We start from the raw sequence: 14395 nt of genomic DNA, 5'->3' as shown, positions 1-14395 counted from the left end.
TGGGGTGTCACTCCTGCTCCTCCCAGCCCACATGGAGTGCTGGAAAAGTATTAAGGGGAGGTTTAATAAAGGAGTTCAAAATCATGAGGGGTTTTGATTGAGTAAAGGAGGAGAAACCGTTTCCAGTGACAGGTGTGTCGGTAACCACAGGGACACAGATTGAAGCTGATTGTCAAAAGAACCAGCAGAGGAAATGAGTTCTTTTGCAGCACAGCAAGTTGTTGTGACCTGGAAGGGTGGTGGAAGCAGGTTCAATTATAACTACCAAAAGGAAATTGGGTAAATAGTTGAGAAAGAAAAAAATTACAGGTCTATGGGGGAAGGAGTAGGGGGGAGTGGGTCTAATTGGATAGCCCTTTCAAAGAGCCAGCACAGGCATGATGGGCTGAATGGCCTCCTCCTGTACTGTACATTCTATGATTCTAACTGCACCACCTGTTACAGGGACAGCTTGATATTAATTTCTCCTAGTTGACTACAAACAGGTATGGGTGGGGGGGGGGGGGTGGTGCGGGGGTTGGGGGGGGGGCGGGGGGGGGGGGGTGGTTGAATGTTAGGTTTCTCAATCCCTGCACTCAGTTGGATCCCTGTCTTACCTCTTCCACTTGTGATATTTTGAAAGATTCCCGAGTTGGAGGTTTTCGATCCCAGTGGGCAGCAGATGGAGCAGAAGCACTTCCTTGAGAATCCGTATCAATGCAGCAACATCGTCAGAGGCTTCTTCCCACCTCTCGCTCTGCCGGAACCCAGGGAAAGACTGGTGAGTGCCAACAAGGAGCTATCTACTCACCCGGCCCTACCATCTCACATTTGGGCTTTAGTATTTCTCCCAAATGCTACCTATGATTAGGACCCATGTGAAAAGGGCGAGTGATCATGTCCACGTGTAAACCTTCCTCTACCTCTTCCCCTTTTCAGTGTATCGACCATCCCTCAGTGGTTAGTACTCTTATCTTGGACTTCACAGGTACCACATCCAACTCTGGAGACTTGATTCCATAATAGAGGTAGACACCACCAGTAGAGTACGGAGGGAGCACTGCACTGTCGGAGGGGCAGTACTGAGGGAGCACTGCACTGTCGGAGGTCAGTACTGAGGGAGCACTGAACTGTTGGAGGGTCACTACTGAGGGAGCGCTGCACTGTCGGAGGGTCAGTACTGAGGAAACACTGCACTGTCAGCGGGTCAGAACTGAGGGAGTGCTGCATTGTCGGAGGGTCAGTACCAAGGGAGTGCTGCACAGTTGGAGGGTCAGTACTGAGGGAGTGCTGCATTGTCTGAGGGTCAGAACTGAGGGAGTGCTGCACTGTTGGAGGGTCAGTACTGAGGGAGCGCTGCACTGTTAGAGGGTCAGTACTGAAGGAGTGCTGCATTGTCTGAGGGTCAGAACTGAGGGAGTGCTGCACTGTTGGAGGGTCAGAACTGAGGGAGTGCTGCACTGTTGGAGGGTCAATATTGAGGGAGTGCCGCACTGTCAGAGGGTCAGTACAGAGGGAGTGCTGCACTGTCAGAGGGTCAGTACTGAGGGAGTGCTGCACTGTTGGAGGGTCAGTATTGAGGGAGTGCCGCACTGTCAGAGGGTCAGTACAGAGGGAGTGCTGCACTGTCAGAGGGTCAGTACTGAGGGAGCGCGGCACTATTGGAGTGTCAGTACTGAGGGAGTGCTGCACTGTTAGAGGGTCAGTACTGAAGGAGTGCTGCATTGTCTGAGGGTCAGAACTGAGGGAGCGCTGCACTGTTGGAGGGTCAGTACTGAGGGACTGCTGCGCTGTCAGAGGGTCAGTACTGAGGGAGTGCTGCACTGTCAGAGGGACAGTACTGAGGGAGTGCTGCACTGTCAGAGAGTCAGTGCTGAGGGAGTGCCGCACTGTCAGAGGGTCAGTACTGAGGGAGTGCTGCACTGTCAGAGGGTCAGTACTGAGGGAGCACTGCACTGTTGGAGGGTCAGTACTGAGGGAGTGCTGCACTGTCTGAGGGTCAGTACTGAGGGAGTGCTGCACTGTCAGAGGGTCAGTACTGAGGGAGTGCTGCACTGTTGGAGGGTCAGTATTGAGGGAGTGCTGCACTGTCAGAGGGTCAGTACTGAGGGAGTGCTGCACTGTCAGAGGGTCAGTACTGAGGGAGCACTGCACTGTTGGAGGGTCAGTACTGAGGGAGTGCTGCACTGTCTGAGGGTCAGTACTGAGGGAGTGCTGCACTGTCAGAGGGTCAGTACTGAGGGAGTGCTGCACTGTTGGAGGGTCAGTATTGAGGGAGTGCTGCACTGTCAGAGGGTCAGTACTGAGGGAGTGCTGCACTGTCAGAGGGTCAGTACTGAGGGAGTGCTGCACTGTTGGAGGGTCAGTACTGAGGGAGTGCTGCACTTTCAGAGGGTCAGTGCTGAGGGAGTGCTGCACTGTCAAATCTGCCATTCTTTGAACAACCCATTAATATGAAAGTTATCTGTCATCTCCAGTGCATATATAAGATCTCATGGCACAAGTTTGAAGAGCAGGGGAGTTCTCCTTGGTGTCCTGGGGCCAATATGTTCTGCAGCGGTTCAAGAAGGCAGCTCACCACCACCTTCTCAAGGGCAATTAGGGATGGGCAATAAATGCTGGGCCCAGCCAGCGAACCCACTTCCGGTGAAAGAGAAAAAAAAAATCTCATTGTTGTTTTGGAGAACTAGCTTTACAAAAATCCATTGTTCCTGAAAAGTATTTCATTGTGTTGTGAAGAATTTCAAGTGGTGAAAGATGTTGTAGAAATGCAAGTCCTTCCTTACTTTCCAAATGTTTGGTGGTGGAATGTGTAGCACCCGGTTAGAAATTATAATATCACTTGTATGTTAACATGCTTGCGTGCAGACTACTTGTTAATTCCTGACAAATTTCTCTGTTCCACAGGCCAGCGGTTGGCCCAGTTCAGCTGGAGTTCCCTTTATCCCCATTGCCCTGGACGGCTACATCCCAAATTCCGTGATTTTGTGCCTCCTCTGGACCCTGGAACTTTCCCAAATCCTGGACACAGAGCCGGAATCCAAAGTGGAGTCTGAACTGAGGCTCAAAGTGGAGTTAAAGACGCAGCCCAAAGTAGAGTCGAAGGAAGACCAGGTATGGTTACAGAACACTTCCCTGTGGTGGGTAGGGTGAGGGATGTAGGAGAGGGTGGGGAAGGGGAGAAGGTATGTGGGCAGTGGAGGGCGAGAAGGAGGGGATGGGGGAAGGGGAGGATTTCGCGGGAATGTGAGTTGGATGTGAAGGGGGATGGGTGAGACGCAGGGTGAGGGGGTGGGGGCAGGCAGAAGATAGGGGAGGGAAAGGGAAGAAGATGAGGCTCAAACTGGATTATGTCGAGAGGCTGGTGGGAGGGGATGGGGATGGGGAGGGCAGTGTTTGTAGGTAGGGATCCCACGGAATCAGGGCTCAGCATAGCAGCCTTTCACAGTGGATAGTGGCTTGGGCTCAGCCCTGGACACTGGTCTGTACCTTTAATCCCATCTGTCCCCCCAAACTCAGATCTGAACCCCAAAACGTTTATTCATTGCAGCACTGAAAACTCCGACTGGTAACTGACCCCACCCCTGCCAACCCTCCCCTGCATCGACTCTCCTCGTGTGAAGAAATGCTTTCTGATTTCATAAGAACATAAGAAATAGGAGTAGGAGTAGACCATTCGGCCCATCGAGCCTGCTCTGCTGTTCAATACCATCATGGCTGATCTTGGGTTTCAACTCCATTGTCCTGCCCACTCCCCATGCCCCTTAATTCCCTGAGAGACTAAAAATCTCCCTCTCCCAGCCTTAAATGTATTCAACGATGGAGCAAACACAACCCTCTGGGGTAGAGAATTCCAAAGATTCACAACCCTTTGAGTGGAGTAATTTCTCCTCATCTCAGTCCTAAATGAACAAGCCCCTTTATCCTTAGACTGTCCCCGTGTTTTAGATTCCCCGATCAGTGAAACAATCCCTCAGTGCCCACCCTAACAAACCCCCTCAGAAACCCTTGTAGGTTTCCATAGAATCGGAGAAAGGTTACCCCACAGGAAGAGGCCATTCAGCCCATCGTGTCTGGTGTCACCCAGAAAAAGATGGAAAAGAAACCAGCTGCTCATTTTAGTCCCACTTTCCAGCACCTGGTCCGTAGCCCTGCAGGTTACAGCGCTTCAGATGCAGATCCAGGTACATTTTAAATGAGTTGAGCATTTGAGCCTCAACCACCAACTTAGGCAGTGAATTCCAGACGCCCACCACTCTCTGGGTGAAAAAGTTTTTCCTCGTGTCCCCTCTAATCCATCAATCAATCACCTTAACTCTCTGCCCCTGGTAATCGACCCCTCAGCTAGGGGAAACAAGTCTTTCCCATCTACCTCTCATAATTTTGTACATCTCAGTTCAGTCACCCCTTAGCCTCCTCTGTTCTAAGGAAGACAACCCCAGCCTTTCCAATCTCTCCTCATAGCTGCAATTTTCAATGAGATCGCCTCTCATTCTCCTAAACTCCAGAGAATATAAACCCAATTTACTCAGCATCTCATCATAAGACAACTCCCCTCACCGGAGGGACCAATCTAGTGAACCTTCGCTGTAGCGTCTCCGATGCAAGTATATTGTCCCTCTGTGGAAGGTTACAGTGAGTGGATACCTGGGAATATTGTAGATTCCTGTGACTGAGACATTGTTCCCAGGATCACCTGTGACAGGTGCAGTGACAGACCCCACGCCCCCATTATCACCTTCTTTTCTATTCTAAGCAGTCTGGTGCCAAATGCACGGCGAGCATTGTCTATTCCCAGATCAGATTCCCAGAAAAATTATCACCACATTTCAACCCTGCTAAGTCTGCACCTCATTAGAGCAGCTGGACTCAGGTCAATCCTACCCTCAAACGTTCAGAGGTAAAGAGAGCAATGTTGGTTACATATTCAGTATTTTTACCACACATTTCTCACTTCAGTTCATCCAAAAATGTCATCCTAACTCACACCATGTCCTGTTCACCTATCCACCCCGTGCTTCCTGAGGGAGTGCTGCACTGTCAGAGGGTCAGTACTGAGGGAGTGCTGCACTGTCAGAGGGTCAGTACTGAGGGAGTGCTGCACTGTCGGAGGGTCAGTACTGAGGGAGTGCTGCACTGTTGGAGGGTCAGTACTGAGGGAGTGCTGCACTGTCAGAGGGTCAGTACTGAGGGAGTGCTGTACTGTCAGAGGGTCAGTACTGAGGGAGTGCTGTACTGTCAGAGGGTCAGTACTGAGGGAGTGCTGTACTGTCAGAGGGTCAGTACTGAGGGAGTGCTGCACTGTAGGAGGGTCAGTACTGAGGGAGTGCTGCACTGTCAGAGGGTCAGTACTGAGGGAGTGCTGCACTGTCGGAGGGTCAGTACTGAGGGAGTGCTGCACTGTCGGAGGGTGAGTGCTGAGGGAGTGCTGCACTGTCGGATGGTCAGTACTGAGGGAGCGCCGCACCGTCGGAGGGTGAGTACTGAGGGATTGCCACACTGTCAGAGGGCCAGTACTGAGGGAGTGCTGCACTGTCGGAGGGTCAGTACTGAGGGAGTGCCGCACTGTCAGAGGGTCAGTACTGAGGGAGTGCTGCACTGTCAGGGGGTCAGTACTGAGGGAGTGCCGCACTGTCAGGGGATCAGTACTGAGGGAGTGCCGCACTGTCAGGGGATCAGTACTGAGGGAGTGCTGCACTGTCAGAGGGTCAGTACTGAGGGAGTGCTGCACTGTCAGAGGGTCAGTACTGAGGGAGTGCTGCACCTGTCAATCTGCCATCTTTTGAACAGATAATAGGACGAGTGTTGTGTGCCCTCTCCAGTGGATATAAAATATCCCATGGCACAATTTTAAAGAGCAGCTCTCCCTGGTGACCTGGGCCAATATTTATTCCTCAACCAACATTGTTAAAAACGGGAGATCAGATCACTTCTCTCATTGGGAACTTGCTGAGCAAAAATGATCTTTGTTGCACTTCATAGTTCCTCAGAAGTGTCATTATTGTGAAGTCTATTACCTCCCCTGTGCTCGTTGACCTGCAGGGGCTCCTGGTTTTCAAATTTTCTTTTTATTCTTTTACGGGATGTGGGCATCGCTGGCTGGGTGGGGGCATTCATTGCCCAAACCTAATTGCCCTTGAGAAGGTGGTGGTGAGCTGCCTTCTTGAGCCGCTGCAGTCCATGTGGTGTAGGTACACCCACCGTGCTGTTAGGGAGGGAGTTCCAGGATTTTGACACAGCGACAGTGAAGGAACGGTGATATATTTCCAAGTCAGGATGGTGAGTGACTTGGAGGGGAATTTCTAGATGGTGGGGTTCCCATCCATCTCCAGCCTTTGTCCTTCCAGATGGTAGTGGTTGTAGGTTTGGAAGGTTCTGCCTACGTAGAAACATAGACAATAGGAGCAGGAGCAGGTCATTCGGCCCTTTGAGCCTGCTCCGCCATTCAGTATGATCATGGCTGATCCTCTATCTCAACGCTGTACTCCCGCTTTCTCTCCATACCCCATGATGTCTTTTGAGTCCAGAAATCTATCTATTTCCTTCTTAAATACATTCAGTGACTTGGCCCCCACAGCCTCTGTGGTAGATAATTCCACAGGTTCACCACCCTCTGAGTGAAGAAGTTTCTCCTCATCTCAGTCCTAGATGGTCTGCCCCGTATCCTGAGACTGTGACCCCTTGTTCTAGACACCCCCAGCCAGAGGAAATATCACCCCTGCACCCAGTCTGTCAAACCCTATCAGAATTTTATATGTTTCAATGAGATCCCCTCTTATTCTTCTAAACTCCAGTGAATACAGGCCTGGTCGGCCCAATTTCTCCTGATGTGACAATCCTGCCATCCCAGGCATCAGTCTGCTGTACCTTTGCTGCACTCCCTCTATTGCGAGTATATCCTTTCTTAGGTAAGGAGACCAAAACTGCACACTATACTCCAGAACAAAAATACCTGGAAAAACTCAGCAGGTCTGACAGCATCTGCAGAGAGGAACACAGTCAACGTTTCGAGTCCATATGACTCTTCAACAGAACTAAGGAAAAATAGAAAAGAGGTGAAATATAAGCTGGTTTAAGGGGGGTGGGACAGGTAGAGCTGGATAGAGGGCCAGTGATAGGTGGAGATAGCCAAAAGATGTCATAGACAAAAGGACAAAGAGGTGTTGAAGGTGGTGATATTATCTAAGGAATGTGCTAATAGGTGACATTAAGGGTAGAAAGCAGGATGAGCAAGGTACAGACAGCCCGAGTGGGGTGGGGGGAAGGGATCGAAATAGGTTTAGCTAGCTCTGCTTTCATGCCCTCATAATTACCCTCATTTAAGCTTAAAATGCTAGCCTTGGACACACTCATTTCTCCCTCAAAATTAATGTAAAATTCAATCATATTATGATCGCTGCTACCTAGGGGTGCCTTCACTAGGAGGTTATCAATTAATCCTACTTCATTGCTCAATACCAGGCCTAGCATAGCCTGCTCTCTGGTTGGCTTCAGAATGTGCTGTTCTAAGAAACTATCCCAAAAACATTCTATGAGCTCCTCATCTATGCTACCTTTGCCTACCTTTGCCCATCTAATTTTTCCATTGTGTACGTAGATTAAAATCCCCCATGATTATTACTGTGCCTTTCTGGCAAGCTCCCATTATATCTCATTTTATACTCTGTCCTACTGTGTAGTTACAATTAGGAGGCCTGTACACAATCCCACAAGTGACTTCTTGCCTTCATCATTCCTTATCTCAATCCAAACCGCTTCTACATCCTGGTTTCCGGAACATAGGTCATCCCTCTCTAATGTGCTAATTCCATCATTAATTAACTGAGCCACCCCTCCACCTTTTCCTAACTTCCTGTCCTTTCTAAATGTCACATACTCTTCAATATTCAGGTCCCAATCTATGTCATCCTGCAGCCATGTCTCTGTAATGGCTATCAGATCATACTTATTTATTTCTATTTGCGCTATGAGTTCATTTGTTTTATTTCAAATGCTACTTGCATTTAGATACAGAGCCTTTAGTTTGTCGTTTTAAGTCTGTTTATCATTAATACTATATTAATACATTTCTCTCTTGCCTTCTCTCTACCCTTTGATTTACCACATCTTCCCAAATTTGATCCCTTGCCCCCACTATTCAGTTTAAAACTCTCTCTACTTCCCTAGTTAGGTGGCTCATGAGGATACCAGTTCCAGCGCAGTTCAGGTGTAGACTGTCCCAACGGTACAGATCCCACTTTCCCCAGTACTGGTGCCAGTGCCCCATGAACCGGAACCCACTTCTCTCACACCAGCCTTTGAGCCACACGTTAATTTCTCTACTTTTAATTGTCCTATGCCAATTTGCATGTGGCTCAGGTAATAATCCAGAAACTTTACCTTTGAGGTTCTGCTTCTTAATTTGGTGCCTTGTTCCTCATACTGACTATGTCGTTGGTACCTACATGGACCACGACCACTGGATCCTCCCCTCCAACTGCAAGTTCCTCTCCAGCCCTGAGCAGAATTCTTGAACCCAGGCACCGGGCAGGCAACACATCTGTCTGGACTCTCGCTGTTTGCTAAAGAGAACAGTGTCAATCCCCCTCACTATACTTTCCCCACTACATTCTTTTTTGCTCCCCCCCATTTGGATGGCTTCCTATACCACAGTGCCATGGTCAGTTTGTTCATCCACCCTGCAGTCCTATGTGGATGAGCAAACTGTGGAAACCTCTGTGGAAAATTGCCCAGGTATGTCCTGTACACAAAAAGCAGGACACATCCAACCCGATCAATTACCGCCCCATCAATCTACTCTGGATCATCAGTAAAGTGATGGAAGGGGTCATCAACAGTGCTATCAAGCAGCACTTGCTTAGCAATAACCTGTTCATTGATGTCCAGTTTGGGTTCTTCCAGGGCCACTCAGCTGCTGACCTCATTACAGCCTTGGTTCAAACATGGACAAAAGAGCTGAACTCCCCAGGTAAGGTGAGAGTGACTGCCCTTGACATCAAGGCATCATTTGACCGAGTGTGGTATCAAGGAGCCCGAGCAAAACTGGAGTCAATGGGAATCAGGGGGAAAACTCTCCGCTGGTTGGAGTCATACCGAGCACAAAGGAAGATGGTTGTGGTTGTTGGAGGTCAATCATCTCAGCTCCAGCACATCGCTGCAGGAGTTCCTCAGGGTAGTGTCCTTGGCCCAACCATCTTCAGCTGCTTCATCAATGACTTTCCTTCCATCATAAGGCCAGAAGTGGGGTTGTTCGCTGATGATTGTTGTTCAGCACCATTTGTGACTCCTCAGATACTGAAGCAGTCCATGTTCAAATGCAGCAAGACTTGGACAATATCCAGGCTTGGGCTGACAAGTGGCAAGTAACATTTGCGCCACACAAGTGTCAGGTAATGACCATCTCCAACAAGAGAGAATCCAATCATTGCCCCTTGACATTCAATGGCATTTCCATCACTGAATCCCCCACAATCAACATCCTGGGCGTTACCATTGACCAGAAACTGAACTGGACTCACCATATAAATACTTTGGCTATAAGAGCAGGTCAGAGGCTAAGAATTTTGCAACGAGTAACTCACTTCCTGACTCCCCAAAGCCTGTCCACCATCTACAAGGCACAAGTCAGGTGTGTGATGGAATACTCTCCACTTGCCAGGATGTGTGCAGCTTCTACAACACTCAAGAAGCTTGACAGCATCCAGGACAAAGCAGCCCACTTGATTGGCACCTCATCCCCAAACATTCACTTCCTCCACCACTGACGCACAGTAGCAGCAGTGTGTGTACCATCTACAAGATGCACTGCAGGAACTCACCAAGGCTCCTCAGACAGCACTTTCTAAACCCATGACCACTACCATCTAGAAGGACAAGGGCAGCAGATAGATGGGAACACCACCACCTGGAAGTTCCCCTCCAAGTCACTCACCATCCTGACTTGGAAAAATATTGCTGTTTCTTCACTGTCGCTGGGTCAAAATCCTGGAACTCCCTCCCTAACAGCACTTTGGGTGTACCTACACCACATGGACTGCAGCGGTTCAAGAAGGCAGCTCACCACCACCTACTCAAGGGCAACTAGGGGTGGGCAATAAATGCTGGGCCCAGCCAGCGAAGCCCACATCATATGAATGAATTTAAAAAAAATCCCCACTCTCATCCAAACAAGCTGAGAGAGCCGTCAAACCTGTTGGAGCTTTGCAGAGGCTCACACTCCTGCCCTCTGGGTCCCTTTACCTGCCTCACTCACAGTCACACCCTCCTGTCCCTGGCCACTGACCAAATCAGAAGACCCTTTCCTAAGTGGTGTGACTACTCTGAAGAAGGGTCATACGGACTCGAAACATTAACTCTGTTTTTCTCTCTACAGGTGCTGTTAGAACTGCTGAGTTTTTCCAGCATTTTCTGATTTTGTGGGTGTGACTGCCTCCTGGTATAAAGCATTCAGGTAACTTTCCCCCTCCCTGATGTGTCGCAGTGTCTGCAGCTCAGCCTCCTGCTCAATGTCTCTGAGCCAAAGTCCCTCGCGCTGCAAACGCTTACTGCAGGAGTGTTTGCCAGGATCACAATGTTATCCAGGAGCTCCCACATGCTGCAGCCTTCACACATCACCTGTCCTGCCACCCTTAATGCGTTTTAAATAATTATGTAATTATATTAATCACTTATGTATGTTACTTTCTTATATATTTTATTAACTTTACCACCAAATTGTGCACTATTTTAAACCTTAGGGATAGAATAGAACTTACCCACTTACCAGATATTCACCAAACAGCTATCTCCTTCCCCTGTAGTAGAGCAAGAACCAATTCTTTTTGGGGTGAGATCCCTCTCATTGAACTCCAAGTCTTCACTCAGCCGGTCAGCCATTCATCCGTTTGAATGGTGGAGCAAGCTCGATGGGCTGAATGGCCTACTCCTGTTGCTATGCTCTCAATCTCAGATGTAACAGCAACCACTGATCCAGCATTAGCTGACAGAGTTTCAAACTTCTCCCATCCTCTATGTGTAGACGTGTTTCCTAATCTCACTCCTGACAGGCCTAACTCTTAATTTCTAGACTTTGCCCCATAGCCTCAGGCCCCCCAAACCAGGGAAATAGATTCTCTCTCTCTGTCCATTTACTTTAATCATTTTTAGCATCTCACAGAGTCACAGGATTATTACAGCAGAAGTGATTGCACCGGCTTGTCAAATGATTAATTCCCTCAGTGCCATTCTCCTGCCTTCTCCCTGTAACCCTGCACATTCTTCCTTTTCAGATAACAGTCTGATTCTCTTTTGAAAGCCTTGACTGAATCTGCCTCCCCCACACTCTCAGCGCATCCCAGATCCTAACCACTCGCTGTGTGAAAATGTTTCTCCTCATGCCTCCATTGCTTCTTTTGTCAATTACCTTAAATCTGTGCCCTCTCGTTCTCGATCTTTACACCAATGGGAACAGTTTCTCCCTTTCTACTCTGTCCAGAGCCCTCATGATTTTGAATGCCTCTATCAAATCTCCTCTCAGCCTTCTCTTCTTCAAGGAGAACAGTCCCAACATCTCCAATCTATCTTCATAGCTGGAAGTTCCTCATCCCTGGAACCATTCTCATGAACCTTTTCTGCATCCTCTCTAAACCTTCCTAAAGTGTGGAGCCCAGAGCAGGACACAATACTCCAGTTGAGGGTGAGCTAGTGTTTTTTACGAGTTTAACATAACTTCCCAGTTTTTGTACTCTATTCCCTCATTAATAAAGCCCAGGATGCTGTTCAAAGAATGATTTGTTTCTCAGGTTTGTTCCCAGCCGTGTTCAGGAGATTAGTCGTAACTCCAGACCATCCTGGAGGGTTGGCAACCTCTAGGTCAGCCCAAAGCCTTGCTGTATGTTCTGCCAAGAGCCTGCGGAATTGTCACTAACTATTGTCCCTCAGGATCCTGTTGCCCGGATTTCTAACCTCTGACCTACTTCAATCAGATCTCAGACACAATGACTGAACATTCCAGCATTTTCCGAGACAAACTGGAGGCAATGGAGGAGGAGCTTCACAAAGTGGAGAAGCAAGCAAGCAGCAGCATCAGTGTACCTGTTCCTGTGGTAATGCTTCCCCCGCGGTCTCTCTTTCTTTCTCTCACTCCCTCTCTCCATGTCACTGTTTTATTGCTTAGACCTTCTCCAGTTCCTGCAACATTACCCAGTGAATTATCACATGGTGTATATAAAGCACAGATATCACTGTGTATTCCTCATATGTTATCCCATATAGATACCCTGTGTCTCTCTCAATATATTTTCTCTTGTATGTCAAACTGTATAGCTTTTAGCATCTGTTTGTATATAAGTCACTTTGTATGTGTCTGTCTCTGTATGCTTCTAACTGCCTGTGTGATTTTTATCTGTCCCTGCATGTTTCTCTGTCTCCCCAAATGTTGTGTGTCTCTCTCTCTCCAATTGCCTGGCTGTCTGTGCTCTCTGTGTCTCTGACTCCCCAGTCATCTCTCTCTCTCTCTCTCCCTAAAGTAGGAAGTATAGTTTTAGATCTTTTGGATAACTGTAGGGTTAACCAAGTGTTTGAATGTACTTGTGTAGTTTTAACTGTGAACAAAGCTAAAGTCATGGGGTTAAAATTAAGGCTCGGAAGGGGAGCTAAGGCTCATGGATGATGGGCCACACTGATAGACTGAATTGCTGATCCGGTACAGTCCATTTTGCACCCGCTGGTGTTGAATCTTGACCCTCATGTTTCAGATGGAGAAAGGTTTTACACTTTGCAGACAGTGGCAGTGCTGCTGCAGTCCTGTCGATAGTGCTGGTGAGCACTTAGAGGCAGCACTGCCACCAGCAGGATCCATATTGTATTGTAACCCTATTACTGAAAACCACAAAAATTCATTCATTCATCCTGCAGGACAGACAGGCTGTTATTCCCCTTGGCAAGATTCAATATATGTACTTCACATTGGACTCAATGGCATTCCACTCTATCTAACCCCGTGCTGTACCTGCCCAGGGAGTGTTTGATGGGGACAGTGTAGAGGGAGCTTTACTCTGTATCTAACCCCGTGCTGTACCTGCCCAGGTGGTGTTTGATGGGGCCAGTGTAGAAGGAGATTTGCTCTGTATCTAACCCCGTGCTGTACCTGTCCTGGGAGTGTTTGATGGGGACAGTGTAGAGGGAGATTTACTCTGTATCTAACCCCGTGCTGTACCTGTCCTGGGAGTGTTTGATGGGGACAGTGTAGCTTTACTCTGTATCTAACCCCGTGCTGTACCTGTCCTGGGAGTGTTTGATGGGGACAGTGTAGAGGGAGCTTTACTCTTTATCTAACCCCGTGCTGTACCTGTCCTGGGAGTGTTTGATGGGGACAGTGTAGAGGGAGCTTTACTCTGTATCTAACCCCGTGCTGTACCTGTCCTGGGAGTGTTTGATGGGGACAGAGTATAGGGAGCTTTACTCTGTATCTAACCCCGTGCTGTACCTGTCCTGGGAGTGTTTGATGGGGACAGAGTATAGGGAGCTTTACTCTGTATCTAACCCCATGCTGTACCTGTCCTGGGAGTGTTTGATGGGGACAGTGTAGAGGGAGCTTTACTCTGTATCTAACCCCATGCTGTACCTGTCCTGGGAGTGTTTGATGGGGACAGTGTAGAGGGAGCTTTACTCTGTATCTAACCCCGTGCTGTACCTGTCCTGGGAGTGTTTGATGGAGACAGTGTAGAGGGAGCTTTACTCTGTATCTAACCCCGTGCTGTACCTGTCCTGGGAGTGTTTGATGGGGACAGTTCAGAGGGAGCTTTACTCTGTATCTAACCCCGTGCTGTACCTGCCCTGGGAGTGTTTGATGGGGACAGTGTAGAGGGAGCTTTACTCTGTATCTAACCCCGTGCTGTACCTGTCGTTGGGAGTGTTTGATGGGGACAGTTCAGAGGGAGCTTTACTCTGTATCTAACCCCGTGCTGTATCTGTCCTGGGAGTGTTTGATGGGGACAGTGTAGAGGGAGCTTTACTCTGTATCTAACCCCGTGCTGTACCTGTCCTGGGTGTGTTTGATGGGGACAGAGTATAGGGAGCTTTACTCTGTATCTAACCCCATGCTGTACCTGCCCTGGGAGTGTTTGATGGGGACAGTGTAGAGGGAGCTTTACTCTGTATCTAACCCCGTGCTGTACCTGTCCTGGGAGTGTTTGATGGGGACAGTGTAGAGGGAGCTTTACTCTGTATCTAACCCCGTGCTGTACCTGTCCTGGGAATGTTTGATGGGGACAGTGTAGAGGGAGCTTTACTCTGTATCTAACCCCATGCTGTACCTGTCCTGGGAGTGTTTGATGGGGACAGTGTAGAGGGAGCTTTACTCTGTATCTAACCCCGTGCTGTACCTGTCCTGGGAATGTTTGATGGGGACAGTGTAGAGGGAGCTTTACTCTGTATC

General features: G+C 48.7%; 1 protein-coding gene across 1 annotated transcript in view; it reads left to right on the top strand.

The window, feature by feature from the left end:
- wdr97 (WD repeat domain 97) overlaps positions 1 to 14395 on the top strand; it is a 308844-nt gene that overhangs the window by 62781 nt on the left and 231668 nt on the right. The window contains exons 13-15 of the mRNA XM_041184562.1: positions 623 to 760; positions 2887 to 3093; positions 11943 to 12062. Coding sequence (XP_041040496.1) covers positions 623 to 760; positions 2887 to 3093; positions 11943 to 12062 — 465 coding nt within the window. The remainder of the gene's footprint in view (positions 1 to 622; positions 761 to 2886; positions 3094 to 11942; positions 12063 to 14395) is intronic.

Source organism: Carcharodon carcharias, chromosome 3 (assembly GCF_017639515.1).
Source record: "Carcharodon carcharias isolate sCarCar2 chromosome 3, sCarCar2.pri, whole genome shotgun sequence".
Lineage (NCBI taxonomy): Eukaryota > Metazoa > Chordata > Chondrichthyes > Lamniformes > Lamnidae > Carcharodon > Carcharodon carcharias.
This window is presented reverse-complemented; position numbering and strand designations above follow the sequence as displayed.